General features: G+C 42.3%; 1 protein-coding gene across 2 annotated transcripts in view; it reads left to right on the top strand.

The window, feature by feature from the left end:
• Positions 1 to 13,106: 13,106 nt before the first annotated feature.
• LOC102929613 (pituitary tumor-transforming gene 1 protein-interacting protein) overlaps positions 13,107 to 22,844 on the top strand; it is a 57,220-nt gene continuing 47,482 nt past the window's right edge. For both annotated transcript variants that reach the window (XM_037890731.2, XM_043541225.1), the window contains exons 1-2: positions 13,107 to 13,300; positions 18,862 to 18,914. In XM_037890731.2, the coding sequence (XP_037746659.1) occupies positions 13,207 to 13,300; positions 18,862 to 18,914 (147 nt within the window). In that variant the 5' untranslated portion in view covers positions 13,107 to 13,206. The remainder of the gene's footprint in view (positions 13,301 to 18,861; positions 18,915 to 22,844) is intronic.

The raw sequence follows: 22,844 nt of genomic DNA, 5'->3' as shown, positions 1-22,844 counted from the left end.
TAAATTCTTTCTGACTATTGTTGGCTCTGTCACCAACCAAAAGCTTGATATTTATTAATATTTCCCTATGATTTTAAACAGAAAATTAAACTAAAAGAAATAATAGGCAGGCGACAACTGACTTGGGATACCAGGAATATTTACTCATTGGAATGGCCTCAGTAGCAGGAATTTTTGCCACAGCTTTACTGGAGATAAATGTGACTGTACACAATCATGGTGCTTTCTGGGGTTGCTTGTTCTGATTGATTCAGATGTGTAATACACAGACATCAGTTAAAGAAAAAAGGCCCAGTCATCAGATTAATTCCCCACCTTTCCGTCCTGCCTAGAGCTTGTGGGGGGCTGTCACCAGATCTACCTGACCTCTTCCTATGTCTTTCTGGTAGCTCCCTATCGTCTAGCAGCTATCTCTGATTTTTCTCAGCTTCCAGTGTGAACAGGGCCAATTGTTGAGTCTGTGGCATCTCGCTTGTGGCCCAGGGCCCATTGTGGTGACTGGGAAACTGGAATTAATGGATGGTGCTGCAAATTGAGCAGGACATAGCGAGCTTGGGCACCCAGAGCTCCTGGGATTGCTGTTATTCTTAGCCTGCCAGTTAGGTTGGTAGCTGCAGTTGAGCAGCTAGCTGGGCTGATAGCTACTTTTGCATGAGTTACTGTTGGGCCATCAATTTTGTAATTCCTTCTGGCACATTAGTCCCAGTTACCTGATAGCCAACATGGCCCCTGAAGTATAACAAGACTCCATAGTATCCTACTGGGCTAAGGAAATGTGGGACACAGGAGAACCAATAATCCTGATGGCTGAAGCATAATCTGCCTGTCACATCCTACAAGACAAGGCTAAGGACGATGATTGTATTGAGAACTCGGTGCTGCGCCATCTGATGGCTCCCCTAAGAGCTGCTAGTCTGAGCATTTGTCAAAGTAATATCTGCCAGGGACTAGACCTCATGGTTTTCACACACATGAAGTCAAAATCCCATTTTTAGTGCCAGGTGTAGCTGGGCCTCAGTTCCTATCACTAACCGCCAGGGCCTTTTTGCCTTTATCAAAAGGAAAACAACTCTGAGAGGTTTAATTTATTAGGCTGTAGATAACATCAGAACAAAGATAGTCTGATGCAAAATGCCTCTGAGCTAGCTGGACAAACAGACCAAACCATCTATAACCTACTAAGTAAAACCTGCAGCCCCAGGATTAGTTCACAGGTCACCCATGTAGATTCCCTGAGCTTCCTTTTGACAGCTTGTTTCCCTAGAGACTGCCTTCTCATTCTAAGGGCCTGCGGCATAGCTGCCTTTGTTATACAGTGACTCACATTCCCAACAGAATTCTAATCTTCTCTCACAAATTTTCTATGCTATGCAAGGAAGTCTCCTGGGTCTTACCTTCCGCACATCTCTCCAATGCCTGGATTTGTTACCAGATAGTAACAATATCTCAGCTGATGCTTTCTCATTTTATTAGGGAAACTGGTATTTGTGGTGTATCAGAGGCATGAGGATCCCCAGAAATTTGTGTGCTGCCTGTCACAGATACCACCAAGTATTACTGGGTCTGCTTTGATATTATCATAAGCGGGTGTGAGATGTTTCATGTTTGCAGGGTGTGCCAAAGGCACTTTTCACTGCTTCTGTGCTGGTGGTGCAAACTACTTCCAGAGCTATGTGTTCTAGTTCCTTGTATTTGGTTTTACTCTTTGTAACCCTCTGCTGTAGCAACAGAGAGCGTTTGTTTATAACTGAGTTTATATTTTTCTGTTCACAAAATAAAAGTAAATGGTATGGAAAGACTCTGTGTTTCTTCCTGAGCAATTAAACTTCCATGTAAGGTTTCAGGTAGTTGTTTAACTTGCTGCCAGTCTTATCTGTGTCCAAACCACTATAGCTCTTTTCTGTTTCTTATTCAAGGAGTCAGTATTTGACGTGAGCCCCCCTCCCCGCCCCCCCAAGATTGCCTAATTTTGAGTTATCACTTGGCGTTTGTAATAAGACAAGATTGCTGCTGTTGTTTCTTTGTCCACTAATCTTTGCTTGGGCCCATTGAACCTTTTGTTGTTGCCATTTTCAGTTCACCCTCCATATTTTCCTCCCTGGCCTCCATCTTCTATCCTACCTCGCCCTCATTCCCGTTCCAATGTAATAAGTGACTTCTTATCAGAGGAGTAATGTCTCATTCTCTCCATCTAGGACTAAACTGCAAGTTTCAACTCATGGTGTTCCCTTTGAATACTTTCACCAGGGGGAGAGGTTTGTCCTCCCCATTCTCTTCAACTTGTACATCTCTGGAAGAAGCCAGGGTCAGCTTTCTTAACTTGCACAAGATGGCAATGGCTCTTGTTGGTCCCTGTAATCACTGCTCCTGCAAATGTGTGTTCCACAGTGTGCCCATTGTTGTATTCATTAGTACTATGTGCTCCTGAGGGTGGTCCGGGAAGCAAGGGAATCTAGAGAATCAGTTGGCTTCCTTGCCCCACTTTTGCAATGGGAGCAAAATTACCTAACTGGCTTCAAGACTGAGCTTGATATGTTTATGGAGGGGATGGTATGATAAGACTGCCTACAACGGCATGTAGCTGATCTGCGACTGCAGTAGCAAATATCTCCAATGGCTTGTGATGGGACACGAGATGTGGAGGGTTCTGAGTTATTATGGAGAATTCTTTCCCAGGTGTACGGCTGGTGGGTCTTGGTCTAACTGCTCACCATATTTGAAGTCAAGAAAGAATTTTCTCTGGGGTCAGATTGGCAGAGACACTTGGGGGGGCAGGGGGGAGGGGGTCACCTTCCTCTGCAGCATAGGGCACTGGTCACTTGCAGATTTAAACTAGTGTAAATGGTTGATTCGCTAACTTGAAGTCTTTAAATCATAATTTGAGGAGTTCAATAACGCAGCCAGAGGTTATGTGTCTATTGCAGGAGGGGATGGGTGAGGTTCTGTGACCTGCAATGTGCAGGAGGTCAGACTTAGATGATCACGATGGCACCCTCTGACCTTAAAGTCTATGAGTCTTACAAATATAAGTTACATAGCTAAATTTTACTGATATTGTCTGCCTGGCACAGGTATCCAAATGGCCATTTCTAAATTCCTAAAGTCCTATCATTGCAGAAGCATGCCCCAGATACTGAATGGAGGTGTGGAATGCCACAGGAGCAGTTGTAATGCTGTTCCTTCTCAGGACAGTAGCTTTCTGTTTCAGGCAAGTCTGGTAGGATTGTACTGCTAAAGCTGAGAGCTAGTATCATGATAATAGACAAAAATGTTTCTTTCTTTTTTAAACTTCTGCAGAAATGTGTGATATAGGCTATTGCCATGGTCAGGACTCTAGATTAAATAGTCTAGTGTTGTGCTCTATGATGATGAATCCCATGTTCCTATATAAAATCATGAATTTTGTTTTGTACACAAGAGAAATAATGCTGATGATTTTTCTGCCATGATCTGTGTACATGTATGGAACTATGCTGTATAAAATGGCAGATAACTAAACACAAATACTGTTTCTTGCCTGGATAAAAGTAATGCAGCCAGGTTTCCTTGTTATACCAATAAAATAAAAACCAGCAGGATCTTATTAAAGGGGAAAAGGCAAAATGCCACATTTATTGTGAATGCAGAAAGAATAAGCATAGTAAGCAGTTAGTTATAGCAATAACGTTCCATTCAATTTCATATTTATTCATACATACACACGCAGGTTCTGCAAGGTTATCATCATAGTTACCAGCCTTAGAGTTGCTCATGCCGACTGGCCAGTTGGCCTGGACATGAGGAGGGAGCAGGGCCTTGTCAGATGCTCATCTGATGCTCCTGGAAGTTGATTTGCAGAATCAGACCCCAAAGTTCTCACTTTCTAGAGTCCATTTTTATAGGAATTTCTTCCTATGCCAGTCTATGGGAATTGCTTCTTCATGCTGTTGCGGAATAAATCAGCAGATGGCACATTCCTGACGGCTCCGTGCTGCCAGATGTTATCTTGTTCTTTGGTTCTCCCATCCTTGAGGCTGTTGGGCAGATTCCAGCCTGCCCTCCGGGGGTCCTCTGGTTGTTTCCACTTGATGCCTTCTTCAGCCGATGGACACTGCATTCTTAGGCTGGCACCTCCCTGATCATTCAGTTATTATCCACACCAAGCAACCATCCACATACATCCTCTATCTCTATTTTAATCACAATTGTTAACAAAGCGAGATAAATACAACAAAAGGGCGGGGAGTCTCTGTGTCCTGTTTCTGTTACAGAGTATCGCTTTGAGTCTCTCTCTGTGTGAGTAGTTGTTACAAAGTATTGCTTTGAGAACAGGCTCTGTTTTAGGATGTACTAATACAATTAGCAGCTTCCAAGTTTCACACAGAGAGGGAGAGAAACAGTAAAAATATGAGACCAAGAGACCTCTTAATTAGTGATACCCTGGAATTTAAACTATGAGGAATCAAACTCATTTGTGATTTTAATACAAACTTCTCTAATATGATCCAACATCCTGTTACAAAACTGTACAGTGAAAGAACAAACCCAACCTTTCATCCAGGGAGCTGGAAGCCTTAAAATTGGCATTTAATAATTAGACACCCTGTCCAGGCAAGTCAAAAAAATTTCAACAAGAATCACTGAGCCCTGTCTAGCATTTATCCACTCAGCATATACTATATCAGAAAATCCATTATCATCCTGTATTTGAAATATTAGAGAGGACTAAATAGTAGCAGCTAGTTATATGCTGCCAATTTTAACTGAAACATGAGTTTTAAAGCACTTGGCTTGTCATTTTAAGTTATGTTATTATAACCATAAATCTCACCACAGTATACTCTAATGTAATTGAGAGGTGAAATTCAATACAATGAACCATTCTGTTGAACAATGCACTTGGCAGTTGTAACTGACCTGTACCTTTTATTTCACTACTAAGCACTTTCTTTAGATCCTGTAGAAAGTTCTTACCATGCCTTGTACGTGTGACAGGAATTGTAACAGCTAGCGGTCAAAAGTGTTCCCAAGCAGGTGGAGCACACCCTCTTGCTGATGAGGCAAAAAAATGCATTATTTTTATCTGCCTATATGGCTCCAGGATCACTGTATAAATATTCATCTAGGTACATTTTAAAAATCATATTTACTCAACAGATTCTAACTAACCTATTGTGAATACAATGGGGCAAATTCATCTCTTGTTTAACTTCAGTGATTATAGCAGGGATGAATTTGTCCCAGTAAATTCATGGGAAAATTGTAAATACTTTAATAAGATTAATTATATTAACTCCTCGTTATATTCCAGTATCGTGATCCTGCAAACACATGCTGAATTGGACTGCTCCCAGATGTAAACCTTTGCAAGATTGGGGATTAGCATATCGTTCAGAATATCCAGATGACCACTGTGATGGAATGTACCTCTGTATTCACACCCTACACACTATTGTAATGATCTTTGTACAAAACATGCCTTGTGAGGTATCATCTGAATAACTCACTGGTCAATAATATCATGATGAAATGTATGTAGCAACTTTACATGTAAAGTTATGAATTTAAGATGAAATCATGACAGAAGTGTGCTTATTAGACAAGTCTGGGGAGTGAGTAAACTTGTTTCTCAAAGTTGATGGGCAATCACCCATGACGTGGCCATTCTTTGGCACAGAAGCAGGGCAGGAAAAAACAGATCTGCATCTAGGAAACAACAGCGTGGAACCTTTTTCACTGTCAGACTTTTTGTCTCTGTCCTCACAGCAGTAATTAACTTTATGTAGGTGTTACCCTCAGGAAAATGCATTTCTAAAGGGCGACCTAACTTTAAAAGTGAGGGGCAAAAAACCCAAGGTATCTCTCCCCATCCATCTCTCGTCAAAAGAAACAGTTGTTGGATTTTGGCACCAGATCCTCGCCTGAGAGCTCGGTCAGCAAAGTTACTTGAAACATGCAGTAAGGGATTTCACCTTGAACCAAGTCTAGTTTGTTAATTTTTAGTACTAGGATGTGTTTTGTCTTTATTTCTCTTGTAAACACTTCTGACTTTAATGCCCTATACTTATACTCACTTAAAACCTATCTCCTTGTAGTTAAATAAACTGGTTTTATTCTTTAATTAAAACTAATCTAGTGCTGTGAATTGTCTGGTTAACTCTATTTAAGGTATCGCAATGTCGTATGTTGAGCCCTTTAGAAGGACAATGTACCTAATATATCTTGACTATCCAGAAGAGGGCTGGACAGTGCAGAACACACATTTTGGGGGGGAAATCCAGGACTAGGAGTGTGTTGGGATCAACCTGCAGGTAGTAACCAAGGCTGCTAGAAGCCAGTGTGTGGCCGGTGTGTTGTTGACAGGCTGCTGGGGTCAGAGTTGCTGGACCAGGGCTGTAGCTATACACAGACACTCAAGGTGTGATCTGCACGCTCTTTGGCTGTTTGTGAGGAGCCCAGGTTGGAAGCTACAGCAGCAAAGCATTGTGAGGCACCCCAGCTTGTAGAGCAGGGGTGACATGCCCCTCACTGATCTGGATTGCACCCTGGAATGTCATGCCCACCTCAAATTATTTGGATCCCCAATAAATATGTTAAAATCAAGAGTCCTTGTGGAAAGCTGGTTGTTATGGTAAGGCAGCAGAATGGGAATCAGGAGCTTTGGGTTCTAATCTCTGTTCTGCCAGAGACCTTCTGAGTGACCCTGGGAACCACATAAACTCCATGCTACAGTTTCCCTGTTTGTAAAATGAGGTTATTAGTACTTCTCAGCCACACAGGGATGTTTTAAGATCCACTGTTAAAAATTACCATGTTAAAACTGCACCTGCTTACTCAGCAGATCTGCTCCTTGTGTGTATGTAATCAGATCTGCTGACAAAAGGCCCCAAATCAGCAAGATACTTAAGCATGTGAGTAGACCTATTGATTTCAGTGAGGCTACTCATAGGCTTAAGTTAGGCACAAACTTAAGTACCTTGCTGAATTGACACAGTACCAGAAAAGGGTGTTTGGGTTAAAAAAAAACCAAACACAGTCCTGTGAGCCCTGCAGAACCAGTATAGTAACAACAACAAAGAGACAAAGAAGAGTAACCTGGATTCTAATCAATTTAGTGTGTTATTAACTGAATTGTTTACTAAAGGTCCAATCAGTTACACCAGAGGAAACCTACTGAAGGTGATGAGGTTACACACTATCACTAAAGGTTTCAGAGTAGCAGCCATGTTAGTCTGTATTCGCAAAAAGAAAAGGAGTACTTGTGGCACCTTAGAGACTAACCAATTTATTTGAGCATAAGCTTTCGTGAGCTACAGCTCACTTCATCGGATGCATAAAGTGGAAAGTACAGTGAGGAGATTTTATATATACACACAGACCATGAAAAAATATACATTGTAAGGAGAGTGATCACTTAAGATGAGCTATTACCAGCAGGAGAGTGGGGTGGGGGGAGAGAAAACCTTTTGAAGTGATAATCAAGGTGGGCTATTTCCAGCACATTTCCAAGAGTTAAAAAGAACGTCTGAGGAACAGTGGGGCAGGGGGGGGGGAATAAACAAGGGGAAATAGTTTCACTTAGTATAATGACTCAACCACTCCCAGTCTCTATTCAAGCCTAAGTTAATTGTATCCAATTTGCAAATTAATTCAAATTCAGCAGTCTCTCGTTGGAATCTGTTTTCAAAGTTTTTTTGTTGAAGGATAGTCACTTTGAGATCAGAAATCGAGTGTCCAGAGAGATTGAAGTGTTCTCCGACTGGTTTATGAATGTTATAATCCTTGACATCTGATTTGTGTCCATTTATTCTTTTACGTAGAGACTGTCCAGTTTGCCCAATGTACATGGCAGAGGGGCATTGCTGGCACATGATGGCATATATCACATTGGTAGATGTGCAGGTGAACGAGCCTCTGATAGTGTGGCTGATGTGATTAGGCCCTATGATGGTGTCCCCTGAATAGATACGTGGGCACAGTTGGCAACGGGCTTTGTTGCAAGGATAGGTTCCTGGGTTAGTGGTTCTGTTGTGTGGTGTGTGGTTGCTGGTGAGTTTTTGCTTCAGGTTGGGGGGCTGTCTGTAGGCAAGGACTGGCCTGACTCCCAAGATTTGTGAGAGTGATGGGTCGTCCTTCAGGATAGGTTGTAGATCCTTGATAATGCATTGGAGAGGTTTTAGTTGGGGGCTGAAAGTGATGGCTAGTGGCGTTCTGTTATTTTCTTTGTTGGGCCTGTCCTGTAGTAGATGACTTCTGGGTACTCTTCTGGCTCTGTCAATCTGTTTCTTCACTTCAGCAGGTGGGTATTGTAGTTGTAAGAATGCTTGATAGAGATCTTGTAGGTGTTTGTCTCTGTCTGAGGGGTTGGAGCAAATGCAGTTGTATCGTAGAGCTTGGCTGTAGAGAATGGATCGTGTGGTGTGGTCTGAGTGAAAGCTGGAGGCATGTAGGTAGGAATAGCGGTCAGTAGGTTTCCGGTATAGGGTGGTGTTTATGTCACCATCACTTATTAGCACTGTAGTGTCCAGGAAGTGGATCTCTTGTGTGGACTGGTCCAGGCTGAGGTTGATGGTGGGATGGAAATTGTTGAAATCATGGTGGAATTCCTCAAGGGCTTCTTTTCCATGGGTCCAGATGATGAAGATGTCATCAGTATAGCGCAAGTAGAGTAGGGGCATTAGGGGACGAGAGCTGAGGAAGCGTTGTTCTAAGTCAGCCATAAAAATGTTGGCGTACTATGGGGCCATGCGGGTACCCATAGCAGTGCCGCTGATTTGAAGGTATACATTGTCCCCAAATGTGAAATAGTTATGGGTGAGGACGAAGTCACAAAGTTCAGCCACCAGGTTTGCCGTGACATTATCGGGGATAGTGTTCCTGATGGCTTGTAGTCTATCTTTGTGTGGAATGTTGGTGTAGAGGGCTTCTACATCCATAGTGGCCAGGATGGTGTTATCAGGAAGATCACCAATGGATTGTAGTTTCCTCAGGAAGTCAGTGGTGTCTCGAAGATAGCTGGGAGTGTTGGTAGCGTAGGGCCTGAGGAGGGATTCTACATAGCCAGACAATCCTGCTGTCAGGGTGCCAATGCCTGAGATGATGGGGCGCCCAGGATTTTCAGGTTTATGGATCTTGGGTAGCAGATAGAATACCCCAGGTCGGGGTTCCAGGGGTGTGTCTGTGAGGATTTGTTCTTGTGCTTTTTCAGGGAGTTTCTTGAGCAAATGCTGTAGTTTCTTTTGGTAACCCTCAGTGGGATCAGAGGGTAATGGCTTGTAGAAAGTGGTGTTGGAGAGCTGCCGAGCAGCCTCTTGTTCATATTCCGACCTATTCATGATGACAACAGCACCTCCTTTGTCAGCCTTTTTGATTCTGATGTCAGAGTTGTTTCTGAGGCTGTGGATGGCATTGTGTTCTGCACGGCTGAGGTTATGGGGCAAGTGATGCTGCTTTTCCACAATTTCAGCCCGTGCACGTCAGCGGAAGCACTGTATGTAGAAGTCCAGCCTGCTGTTTCGACCTTCAGGAAGAGTCCACCTAGAATCCTTCTTTTTGTAGTGTTGGTAGGAAGGTCTCTGTGGATTAGTATGTTGTTCAGAGGTGTGTTGGAAATATTCCTTGAGTCGGAGATGTCGAAAATAGTATTCTAGGTCACCACAGAACTGTATCATGTTCGTGGGGTTTGAGGGGCAGAAGGAGAGGCCCCGAGATAGGACAGATTCTTCTGCTGGGTTAAGAGTATAGTTGGATAGATTAACAATATTGCTGGGTGGGTTAAGGGAACCATTGCAGTGGCCCCTTGTGGCATGTAGTAGTTTAGATAATTTAGTGTCTTTTTTCTTTTGTAGAGAAGCAAAGTATGTGTTGTAAATGGCTTGTCTAGTTTTAGTAAAGTCCAGCCACGAGGAAGTTTGTGTCAAAGGTTGGGTTTTTTTGAGAGTATCCAGTTTTGAGAGCTCATTCTTAATCTTTCCCTGTTTGCTAAAGGCACAAGGCTGCATAACTAAGGGCGTAACTTGACCTTTAGAACCTTATTACTGGTGGTAATGCAGAAAAATGGAAACATTTCCCCTTAACTCTCAGAGCACAGGCTGAGTTTACAGGGCTGACCATTATAAAGATCATATTACTTGTAATTACTTGTATTTAACAAGGAAATTATGAGAGATACTAAACTAGATCTGGTTAAAAACCTGAACATTTTCTGATGAATGGTTTTTTGGCAGGAGAGGGTTGTTTGCTATTCAGCTTATCCTCTTCTTTAACCTTTTGCTGATTCCAAATCATGTTTCGTTGGAAGGGATCATATCTCTTTGTTCCATTTTACCCAGGATTTATAACAGTTGAGGTAGTGGTTACCCAATCAGAAAAAAAAAAAAGATGACTCGTTATTATAGCTATGGCTATTGTAACAGAATTACAGTAGCTGTTCATAAATTATATTTACATTTTGTCTCTCAGTGGAATAAATGATAGATTAGAAGAGCCAAATGATTACACTATTTCCATATAACTTTCAAGCAATTCTCTTATTTCAAGTCTTCCGCCTCTGTCATAACTTGTTGCCCCATTTGAAAGCCATTTTTTTGAGGACTAATGTACTACAAGCAATTCAGGAGAAAGAATTGTAATCAAGTTGTAATTTGAAACGCAACATGTAAAAATTAGCTAGTTGGCTCCTGTTCTGCTTCAGACATAATTCAATACAGGTCATGAAAACTCTAGCTACTGGATGCAAGCTTTGAGATATTTCCAAGAACATGTTCCAAGTGATTCAAGAGTTAAGATCCATTTGTACAGAACTTATAAAACCTTGTGCTTTACTTCTAACTAAAGCAATATGTGACATATAGTGGACTTCAGGTTTTTTAAATCCTCGTCAAGTTATTCCAGCTCATTTCCAATCTTGGTCTCTGTGGCCTAAATACCTTTGAGGATCTGGGCCTATGTCTTTCCCCACCTTTCTCACATCCTATTTCTTTCATTTCATTCCTCACAATAAGGAAGGTGAACTGTACATCTTCTCCTTCTCCTCACCCCCCCTTCCATGTAGCTGGGAAGTGTGGCAGTGGTGACAGCAAATCTCTCTTTGTTCTGTGTTTGTACAGTGCCAACCACAATGGGGTCTATAATAATAATATTTTGCCAACTTGAGCATTCAGAATTCATGAGTTAGGCCGCAAAAAAAGACAAGTGTTTTTTTTTAAGTCTTGGGTCCTTTTTATTTGTCTTCTGGTTTTTGAGCTTTTGGGGTGCACTCACTTCATGTTTTCAAGCTTTTCTCCACAACCATGACAACTAGAATTTTTTTTATTTAAATGAAAGCTGGGATTCTCATGTAATCACTTGATTCCAGCAGTTGGGGCTTTAAGAAAACTATCAAATATTACAAGACTCAATAAAAAATTACAAAAATTGCAACACTCCTTCCCTTGCCTTCTCTTCCCTACTGCCCTGCCCAAGTGTTAATCTGAAAAGCCAGAAGGCCAAGCTGCTGGGTGTTTTACCAGAGCTGACTAGTAGAGAGCTCTTCTGCCAACAAAGCTTTCATCCCCCATGAGTGGCAGCAGCTTCTTCGGCAGGAGAGCGCACCTGCTGACAAAGCACTGTTCACACGGGTGCTTCTTGTCGGTAAAACTTTTGGCATTCATTTAACACCCCTGAATGACAAAAGTTTTGCCGACGAAATGCCAATGTAGACAAAGCCTAATCTTCGCTCTTTAATTCTGCCTAAGAATAGTCAGAGTGCGAGCTAATGCACTCAGGCAACTGTCTTATGTTATTTTTAGGGCTGTCTTCTAAAACGTGGGAGCCAATTAGCTACCGGTTCCATACAATCCCCAAAACTGGCTCTGATGACAAAACTTTGTAACATTCTGTATGTTCTGATGAACCTGTTCTTAGTTGCACCCAAGTCAAGTCATATTTGCCAAAAAAACCCACAAAATTCCCAGCACAATCATTGGTTTCTGGTCATGTGTCCCAGGGTAGCTGGGATTTCAGATTGGTAAAAGCTGGGATGCTTTAGAGGCAGCTGCTGCCAATCTCTGTTGTCTTCAGTACTGTGATGGCCTGCAAACTGGGAGTGCCTCCCTGCAGAGAAATGGATGAGAGGGACAGCTAAGTAGGTAGCCTCACAAACCAGCCTTTTGCAGTAGGAGCATCCTCAGACTCTTTCTCCAGTCCAACAAAGGATGTGTTTTTCCAGCCCCATTAGGGTAAGTCTTCACTACCAAGCTGCTGCTGTGGTAGTGCTTTAAAGTGGCTGTGTCGTCGTGTCACCAGTGCTGTAAAAAACCCCACCCCCACGAGGGGTGTAGCTCCCAGCGCTGCAGCACTCTCTACACTGCCACTTTACAGCGCTGAAACTTGCATCGCTCAGGGGGGTGTTTTTTCACACCCCTGAGCGAGAAAGTTTCAGTGCTGCAGAGTGGCAGGGTAGACAAGGCCATAGTGTTACCCCAACTCGACTTCTGTCCACAGACCACACACAAAAATGTCTAGCTCAAGTAAAGTGGTGCTTTAAACTCAAGCTAGTTGGCCCTTCACGGGGCATGGGGTTGAAGTGCGAGTGATGCTATAGTAATGTAGTGCGGATGCAATAGTTCCAGTTACAACAAATCACCAGCTAATGTGATCACTCTGCTGAACCCAGCGCTCTGCTAAGCCAGTCACTCTGTGTAACTCCAGGGCTACTCTGAAGCGTGTGTTCACTCTCACTGGAGCTAGGCTAGCGCCAGTCCAGTCACTTGAGGGTACTAACTCCAGCTAACTGTGGAAGCAAAAAGAAGCCCAAAGGGGCCAGGAGAGGACACACCATGAAGGCGAAGAGAAGAGGGGACTACAGGGCAAAGAGGAGGGAAAGAAAGACTGAGCCTCCTAGGGCAGGGAATGACATCAGAGGGAGACACACCACAGGGCAGAAGGGGAGGGAAAAGAGGACAGAGCTGGCGCTCCGCTGCTTGCCACTCAGCCCCCGGGAGCCAGCCTGCCATGCGTTTGGAGCAGCCGGGCAAGCCACGGGCTCTTGTCGAGCAGGAACTGCCGGGTGGCGAGAGCAGCAGAGCCGCTGGCCGCCGCTAGAGGCCGCTGGACCCGGCACAGCCCGGCTCCGCGGCTGGCAGTGAGCCTGCGCGGGAGGCGGCGCTCGGGGCTGCGGTTCCCGGCACGCCCTGGAAGAAGGCGGCCAGTGCGGGGCGGCCCCGCGGTCAGCTCGGCCCGGCAGGGATGGACGCCGTGCGGCTCTGCGCGCTCTGGCTGCCCGGCCTGGTCCTCATCCGCCCGGGGTCGGGAAGGGGCCCGGGAGACCCGACTGTACCGGGTGAGGAGGGGCGGGGCCGCACAGCAAGGGAGCTGCGCAGAGCGGAGCCCGTGGCCGGGCTTGGGGGCTCCCCGGCTTGAGGGGGGCCCGGGCCGGGGGGCGCCGCGCAGTTAGATTCTGGGGGCTGCTGGCGCCTGGCTCCGGGGCTGGGGGGGGGGCCCGCCGGTGCAGTGCGGTTGGGCTCCGGGGCTGGGGGGGGGGGCCCGCCGGTGCAGTGCGGTTGGGCTCCGGGGGTGGGGGGCGCCGGTGTAGTGCGGTTGGGCTCCGGGGGGGCACAGAGGTTGGCTGCCCCCCCGGTACCACGTGCCTTGGTGCGTGTAGGGCAGGCCGGTTTCCCGGCCCTCCGTAGCCGGGCCGCTCTCCAGCCCGCCTGGGGTGCTGCATAGGCAGGGTAATGGGAACAGGGCGGAAAAACGAGACCCCACTGTCCCCCCCCGTGTACATTTCTAGTGAATGTGTAGACCTGCCCTAAAACACCCTAGGGGCAGAGTTTTTCCCCAAGACGGGCCAGTTGTGACTCACCCGGCGTGAGGCACCCGAGAAAAGCCTAACGGAGAAACAGGAACTGGGTTGTCCTAGGGGTTTTGTTAAATTCTTTCTGCAGTAACTGCGAGGCCAGGGTTTCACATCAGATAGCTTCACACCTTGTCTACACTACAAAATTTAAATTGACCTAAATTAGCTCACAGCTGGAGCTCCCTCCCCTCTCCCTGCTGATGAGGTCTGCTCTCCAAATTTACATGGGTGCATTTGGCCCTGGCTTGGACTGTCAGCCCCTTGGAGTGGGGGGACCTCCAGCTGTGAGCTCATGGCAGGGCTGACAGGCCTAGAGCAGGGAGGACTCCACCTGTCCGTACCTGTCACAGTTAAGTTGGTGGAAGCACTCCTGGTTTGGGTGCGCGCCACTGAATGCAGATGTGTCTGAAGAAGTGGGGTTTTTTTAACCCACAGAAGCTTATGCCCAAATAAATCTGTTTAGTCTTTAAGGTGCCACCGGACTCCTTGTTATTTTTGTGGGTACAGACTAACACAGCTAGCTCTCTGATACCTGGCACCACTGACAGAGGGCGTGTAGTGTGAACATGAACCACCACAGTAATTACTGTGGTGGCTGTAGGTTGACCTAACTCCGGTCAACTTAATTTTGTAGGTCTTACATCGATCTAACCCTGTTGCTTAGAGCAAGCTTCAGTCTGCAGGACTCAAGCTCTTTGTACAGCACTATTATTGTGGGATGGGGCTATGCTCCAGAGAAAGTATGCTGGGCAAATAAAATGACTGCCTCGAAGAGATTAGTGGTAGAGTCACAAATGTCTATATTTTAGCTAAAATCCTCATGCCGTTCATTCTTGGTTTAGTACTGGTCAGGTTGGTAGAACAGCAGGGTTTTCAAAAGGTTTGAAGAGGAGAGAATACATCCTCTGTGTGTTGTCTCCATACATGAGGGATGGGTTTTGTAATGAGGAATGGTTGAGGTATTCTAGATTGATGGACTGCTGCCATACTAGTTATCCTCTGGGCACCAGAACTGTGCCAGGCCATTGAAGGCTCTTGGTAAAAATATCTTCCAACTTTAATAGTTATTGACAGATGTTACAAGAAAATGTTTTAATATTTTGGCTTTCATTAAAGTAGATTGTGAGAAGTACATTGTAATGAATACTCAGGATTCAGTTTGAGCAGACCAGCTGTCTTCCACAAAGATTTCTCCATGAAAAGGAATATTAAATTTCCTCTCTTCCTCCCCCCCACCAGCTGCTCAATGTATTGTGACAAAAGTGAACTTTTTTTTTATTCTGCTACTAAAATATGGGATGAACCAACAAGAGCCAGAGCAGCTAACACCTCTGTAAAATAGTGTGCTCTGAGAATGCAAATCTGACTCTAAACATTGATTACTTGCACTGTGGGAATTGTGTACTTCCTACATTCAGCTCTTCATCTCCTTTTAGGCCATATCTAGGTGAGGGGGAAAGGTGTATTTTTAACACACGTTAAAATCTTACAGCTTTTCTACGTACAAAAATTATACAGCCTTAACTGTGTTGGTATAGTTAAGTGGTACAACGCACTAGTGTGGATGCAGTTACAGTGGTATAAGGATGTTTAATATCATGGTAGCTTAATCCTGTGTAAGATTCATAGATTCCAAGGCCAGAAGGGTTCATGGTTATCATTTAGTCTGACCTCTGGTATAACAGGCTGTAGAACTTCTCCAAAATAATTCCTAGAGCATATCTTTTAGGAAAAACAGCCTGTTTTGAAAATTGTCAGTATATGGAGAATCCACCATGATCCATGGTAAATTGTCTCAGTGGTTAATTACTCACACTGTTAAAAATTTACACCTTGTTTCCTGTCTGAATTTGTCTAGTTTCAACTTCCTTTGTTATTCCTTTCTCTGCTAGATTGAACAGCACAGTATTAAATATTTGTTCCCCATGTAGATACTTGTAGATTATAATCAAGTCACTTCTCTTATCTAAAATAAATAGATTGAGTTCTTTGAGTCTCTGACTACAAGGTATTTTTTCTAATCCCTCAGTCATTGTCATGGCTCTTCTCTAAACCTTCTCCAATTTATCAACATCCTTCCTGAACTGTACACACCATAACTAGACACAATATTCCAGCAGCGATCACATTGTACCAAATATCCTCTCTACTACTCAAGAGTCCCCTGTTTATGCATCCCAGGATCGCATTAACTCACTTGGCCACAGCATCACAATGGGAGTGCATGTTCAGCCGATTATCCACTACAACCTCTGAATCTTTTTCAGTCACTTCTTCCCAGAATAGAGTCCCCCTTCCTGTGAGTGTGGACTATATTCTTTGTGCATGTAAACATCTACATTTAGCCATATTAAAATGCATATTGTTTGCTTGCACCCAGTTTATCAAGCGATCCAGATCATTCTGAATCAAGGACTTGATATCTTCGTTATTTACCACTAGTTATCAGGCATCTTTATACTGATACAACTGTTATAACTATTGGGGTTAAAAAAAATCACTTTCTACCTGAAATAGCCAACCCAATACAAAAACTGTGTAGAAAAGGCAAGTTTTGATTTTTAATGTGTGTTAAAAATACACCTCTCTTTCCTAGTAAAGACAAGGCCTTGGAATCTTGAAATTTTATGGATACATTATCAATTTGAAATCCAGTTATGTTAAAAAGACTTGAAAGTAGTTTCCAAGTACTGGACTGGCTTCTGAATCTGCCTACCAATATTTGGTTTTGATTGCATTTTCCTATATTTAAAAATGTTTTATTCTCTCTCCCCTGTTGCTGTTTGAAAGACCAACACAAACAGGGAAGGGAAAGCTGTACCTGACTGCAAAGCAAATAGTGAAAACAGCTGTAAGCTGTGCTATAAAGTGCACAGAGTAAAACAAAATGAAAATTAGAAAATATATTTTCTAATTTATCTTTCACTTATAGTAATTTTAGGTGTTGTAACAACAACAAATAAAAGATTTTAAAATGTCTTTTTTTCCCCCCATGGTCATTTTGATAGTACAGAATTGGGTGTCTGGTGTAGTGGGGTGTTTTATTAAATTGTGAACTGCTGCTTTGTAAGAGGAGTGAGGCTGACTGACGTGTATATTAAAAATTCCACAATCAGAATATTTGGCATTTAGAGCTTTTATATGGGTACTGTTTATTTTTATAAATCTAAAGAAATCATTGGTTATGTTGTTCAAAGAGCACGCAAGGTTTTAGGTTATCTGCCAGATCTTCTTGAGAGCCTGTGAAATTTCACTGAGTTGAACTAGTCCTGCACCCTATTTACTTTCTTAGCGTAGTTCTTGTGGGTTTTTGCTTCATTTTTGCTTTGAATGACTTCAGTTATAAAACATCATCCGTTTAAAAGAAAATTTAAAACTCCCTGGTATTCTCATACCTTTCTGACAATACCAGTGCACTGAATGAACCAATTTCCTGAACTTCATTTAGAAACTTCAGTTTTGTAGCTCTGATCATTGTGAATGTTTTTTTGCCCAGGTGGCATAACATTACTGAAAACTTAGATTTGGAGAGTTAAGGAATATTTGCTATAGGCTTTATGAATTTTTCTAAATTTTGATTTCCATTTTTTGCTTGAGGTTGGTGTACTGGCCATACTATTAGAATTAGAGTTTCTTCATTGCATTGGCTACTTCTTGATACAATGTGAACTAATCAGTAGGGGGTTTTAAAATTTATTAATTTAATTTATTAATCTGAATATACTAGTAAATAAAGCACAGATTTGTGTTATACTAAGAATTAATGTCAAAGCAGCAGGACAATAAATTATGAAATGTAGGAGTTTAAATATCTTCTAGATGTTTTGGAAAAAGAAACCCTAAGCTCTTTGACAATTTTTGTAGACTTAAAACATTTGTTACCTATTTATGACTACTAGATGGTTGTGTAAAAGTAGAACTATATTCCTGACTAGCAGTCATTACCATCTGATGACTTGCTATGTGTTGCCTGTGTGAAATGAATTGATGGTGTCATGCCAGTTTCTAGTGGATAGGTATTTGCACACAAAAAATTACAATTGGAACTCCTTTTGGCAGAGTATCTAGAAAATCAAGGATTGGTTGGGCAAATAGACTGAACTATCTTTTAGTCTCTAGAAGTGGTCCATTTAGGTCAGGACTGAGGCACCTCACTGGGCCAGTGAGAAGAAGCTATTCTATCTGTGCTGTGGATGAAGGACCAGACAGGATGGCATTTCACAAACATTAACCTCTAAACTCTTTCTGTAATGATTAAAACAAGTTGCATCCTGTTACCTGCAACTGAAAAATAGCTACTAGTTATGACTGTAGTCATCCTTAGGCAATATGAACAACAATGTGCTTGAAGATATGTTTTTCATTGTAAAACCTAACTAAAATATAGATTAAATCTTCCTATATCACTTGGCTTTTAAAACATCCCTTAACAGTTTTTGTTGAGCTTTTTGCTAAGTAATTTGGTCTCCTGTCTTCAGAAAGTTTTTTCCTCTTAGAATGAGAAAATGCCTGTCATGAGGTTTTATTTTTTAAACCTTTTTAAAAAGTTCTTGAGACTTTTTATGGAAAGGAGGAAAATTTTGATACTAAATCCAGGTTAGGCATTGCTTGGCTTCTGCTTCCAAAGCTTCAGAGCTCAGAGTTTCCTTCAAATTTAACTGCAAGAGATACAGAATTTCAGCAAAGATGTAGGCAAGCTCAAAACTCTCGGGTCACGGATTAAGTCTTCCGTAATCATCTTAGAGAGAACAGTCCTCTTTCACTGATCTTCCTTTTGCGAATTAGAGCCAGGCATGGGCATAAGTTTTTTTCCTAAACAGTGTGGAGGTGAAATTAAGTGTTCAGTGTCATTTTACTTGTTAAAATACTAGTGGAAATGAAAGCTTTTATTTAAAATATAGACGCAAACTCACCATTCCTTCTTTGCATGTATTTGATAGATGAGATTACATTTTTGTGTATACAGGCTGTGATTTAAAAGTTATATTATTTGATACTATTGATTAAAAAAGGTTCATAACTTTGATATAATTCTTTTTTTCTAGCATGCTCTAATTTCTCCTTCAAGTCCTGTGAAGAATGTCTAAAAAATGTTTCAGTAAGTTTTGTCATCTTTTTACACTATTTTGGGGTCAGAGAATCTGGTGATGCTTACATTTAATGAGATGATGCTGAAATGTCTTACCACAGCTAACTCCGTAGCTGTGCCGCACAGGCTCAGAGGAGGGTGGGGAAGGAGATAGCAAAATAGTATAAGTCATTAGACAGTGTCATGCTGTCTGGAGTGGCTCACGGCTGTGTGCCTACCTCGGAGCAGACTGTCAAAAGCCGTGCAGACACCCAAAACTGGTGATATGTTTTATAATTAGATTTCACCAACACAGTAACAAATGTGAACTCCTGGATCACTATATCGGTCTTATTGTAGAGTCACAGACAGTCCCCTTAGCCTCTCCAGTCTATCTTGCCACATAGGTGAGCTGGACTTAGTGATAAATGGTCACTTAGACCAAAAATCACAAAATATTCAGGTCGCTTCCAGTCCCAAGAGACCAGTTACTTACGTCCAGATCAATTGGTACCTTAGATCTTTCACCAAAGACACCGCCTGCAGCCAATCCTGTAATAAACTATCTAAAGATTTATTAACTAGGAAAAAGAAAGTTATTTACAGGTTAAAGCAAGCAAACATATACACACACAAATGAGTTGCAATCTAAATCCTAAAAGTGAGAGGAGTTGTGATCTGTCAATGCACAATGTGTTTTGGCAAATCCAGGGATAACCCTGGAGGGATCTCTTGGTTCAGTTTAGAGTCTCTGGCCATGTGAGATGCAAACAGCAAAGACATGAAAATTCTCTTGTGACCCTCTTTTATCTTTTACATTTAGTCTTCCAGTCCATGAGATGAGCTCCCTTACACGTTGCATTTCCGAGATTCAATAAGGCCATTCACCTATTCTTGTGTTGCAATGTTCCTTAATGGCCTGTTTAATCTTGATAAGCCTCTTGAATGGGCGGGGGAATGATTCCCATGCCTGAGTTCACAAGCTCAAAGCAAACATTTTCAAAGTTATAAAGCAAAGTTTATATATTTCCTTCTGGCAGGGAAAACAGACATTAAAAGTGAGATTACTGCATGTAGTAACTTACAAGCATTTTGTAGAGCTCTAAACACTAAATACATTATTATAAGACTGATACTAATTTTGAACAATACTAACATACAGGTAAGCTGATTTGGTTTCCAGCTATGAGTTTGTCAGTTCTTAGCTAAAGGCTTCAGCTTTAGCCAGAATTGGCACTTGATTTGCCAGCATCATATAAAGCATTATTTGTTCATCCAGCTAATGAAAAAGTAGAAATTGTAGAAATTATTCGCAAAAAGAAAAGGAGTACTTGTGGCACCTTAGAGACTAACCAATTTATTTGAGAATAAGCTTTCGAAAGCTTATGCTCAAATAAATTGGTTAGTCTCTAAGGTGCCACAAGTACTCCTTTTCTTTTTGCGAATACAGACTAACACGGCTGTTACTCTGAAACCTGTAGAAATTATTGTAAAACATCTTTTCACTAAAAAAAGATAAACAGTCTTGTGTTCTCCCACATATGTTACTTTGTTGTAATGGATCATTTCATTTAGTCCCGATTAGCCTTGGGACAGCAAATTTTAAAACAATAAGATGAAATATGCTGATTCTCTCTGTGCTGGCATAGTTGTTCAGTGTGTGTGCTGTTAGTCCTCCACTAACTCAACATAAGTCTAGCAAAGCAATAAATAAAGGTGCTCATCATCTTTGAAGTAGAAGACAGGAGAAGGTACATGTGAGTCATCTAGGATGAGCTTGTAACTATTGATGAATTCACTTATCACTTATTTGCTATGTATAGGAAGCTTTTTTTTAGTATTTTCTCTTCGAATAGATGCTGCTTGTAAGTACCAAAATGTTGGCATGTTAATAGGTGTATTCCTGACACACACACCCCAGACACGCTTTCCATCAACACAAGTGAGAACTACTCAGGTGCATTGAGAAGAAAATAAATTCACAGGTGTGTGTGTGTGCTGAAGACACCAGAAGAAATGTAGATATGTTACATCTTCAAAATCTGTCAAACTATCGACGTATATACTTCTTTGATGACAGAATGATGATGATCCAGTGAGACTGCCTTAATATCATCAGGACTGACCTTGGAGAGATGAGTTTAGACTTGACTGAGCCGATTCACATGACTGAGCCAATTCACAGAAAAATATAAGGCAGAAATAACTAAACCATTAGCATTTATGTATGCAATGTAAAGGCATTAGATCACTGGAAATGATTTTTTTTAATTGTCAAAGTAGAAAAATACCCAGCTGCTTATTTTGGTAGTAAAATAGATGGCTGCAGAAAATGAAAATATGCATTTGGGGACTAGACAATAATTTCTACTAATCTTAGGGCTGGTCTACACTACCAGTGTCTATACTACAGGCTTCCTCCCACCGATGTAAGTGCCCTACTACACTGACATAATAACTCCATCTCCACAAGAGGTATAAGGTTTATGTTGGTGTAGTTAGGGTGATGCAGTGTCTGTGTAGACACTTCATCTGATACATTGGCTGTCTTGTCAGTTTCACAACAGGAGCTGGGAAATTGACAAGAAAGCCTGGTAGCTGCCTTCCATATCTCTGGAGAGCTGGGGTGAGAAGCTGGGGGGGCACACCCGCTCCCAGCCAGTAGCCTGGCAGGGAGCACGTTAGGGGCGGGCGAAGAAACCAAGGCAGCTGAACCCTGCTCTCCTGGGGCGAGAAGCCCTGGGTGGCTTCCGCTGGCAGGGAATGTGGAGTCGGGCAGGGGAGGAGTCCAGCCAGCTAGGATCCTGTGGGGCAGCCAGGCTCTTGGCAGGGAGCTGAGAGACCAGGCTCTAGGCTCCCCACATTGCCCCTCTTAGGTCGGTGGAAGCGCTCCTGGTGAGGACGTTCACCACCGATCCAAGGAGTGTAGTGTGGACGTGCATCACCATAGTAATTACTGCAGTGGGTGTGAGTTCACCCAATATAGCTTGACTTAGTTGCTTGGTTTAGTTTTTTACCATCCCTACCATATAGGTCAGAATGTTCAAACTTCAGGCACCTAAATAAAAGTGGTTTGATCTTCGGAGTTTCTGGAGCAGGTGCAGTTTCCATTGTGAGTGCTCTGCATTTTAGAAATCAGGCCACTTTTATTTAGGTGCCTAAATGTAGATTTCAGGTGCGTTATTTTAGGTATCACATCTGAAAAATTGTGGCCTGAGCCCTTAAATCTTGTAACTGAACATTCTGTATTGACTTCTGAAAAGAGAGCTTAATGGCATTCTTTTTGCTGTGGTTATAAAATTACCAGTTATGTTATCTGCTGAACACTACCTCTTGATAGACCATCTGCAGGATGTCTGGCATTGGATGCAGTGAAAAAGAGGCTTCTATTCTCCCTGTTTGTGTGCATGCATGGTGGCTTGATGCAGACTGGGGACAAGAAGTTCCAAAACAAGAGACTTAATACAAACCAGGCTTCTTAACATTGCATATTAAACTCTTTCGCTTGTGTGAGACTATATTGCCTCTTTCTCTGTTTTTAAAAAAAAACTAACTTTTTATTTTTTTCCGAGATATTTGAGAAAAGTAGATTTTTATTTATTTTTTTTTTAATTTGTTCTTTACCATTCCCCTCATGCCTTGTTTTGGCCAGAATTAGTCCTTAAAGTTTATATTACTAAAATAAATTTCAGGCATACCAGCAAAAATAAAAAAACTAAAAACAAAGTAAATTGACACTAATAAATTACACCCAGCTTTTTAAAACAGCAGTGACTTACCTCAGTGACAGAGATTAGTCCTATGTATGCTGTACCTCTAATTATAGAAGATAGACGAAGCAGCATTTTTTTGCATTCACAAGACTAAGAATTGTTCTGCTTCGATGATGATGATGATACTCCATGGGGGATTCTGTGTCAAAAAAATAAAAATTTTGCACCAAAAAGTTAAAATTCTGCA

Source organism: Chelonia mydas, chromosome 2, assembly GCF_015237465.2.
Source record: "Chelonia mydas isolate rCheMyd1 chromosome 2, rCheMyd1.pri.v2, whole genome shotgun sequence".
NCBI classification, from domain to species: Eukaryota; Metazoa; Chordata; order Testudines; family Cheloniidae; genus Chelonia; species Chelonia mydas.
The sequence above is the reverse complement of the archived record's forward strand: the minus strand, read 5'-3'. Positions and strand labels throughout refer to the sequence as shown.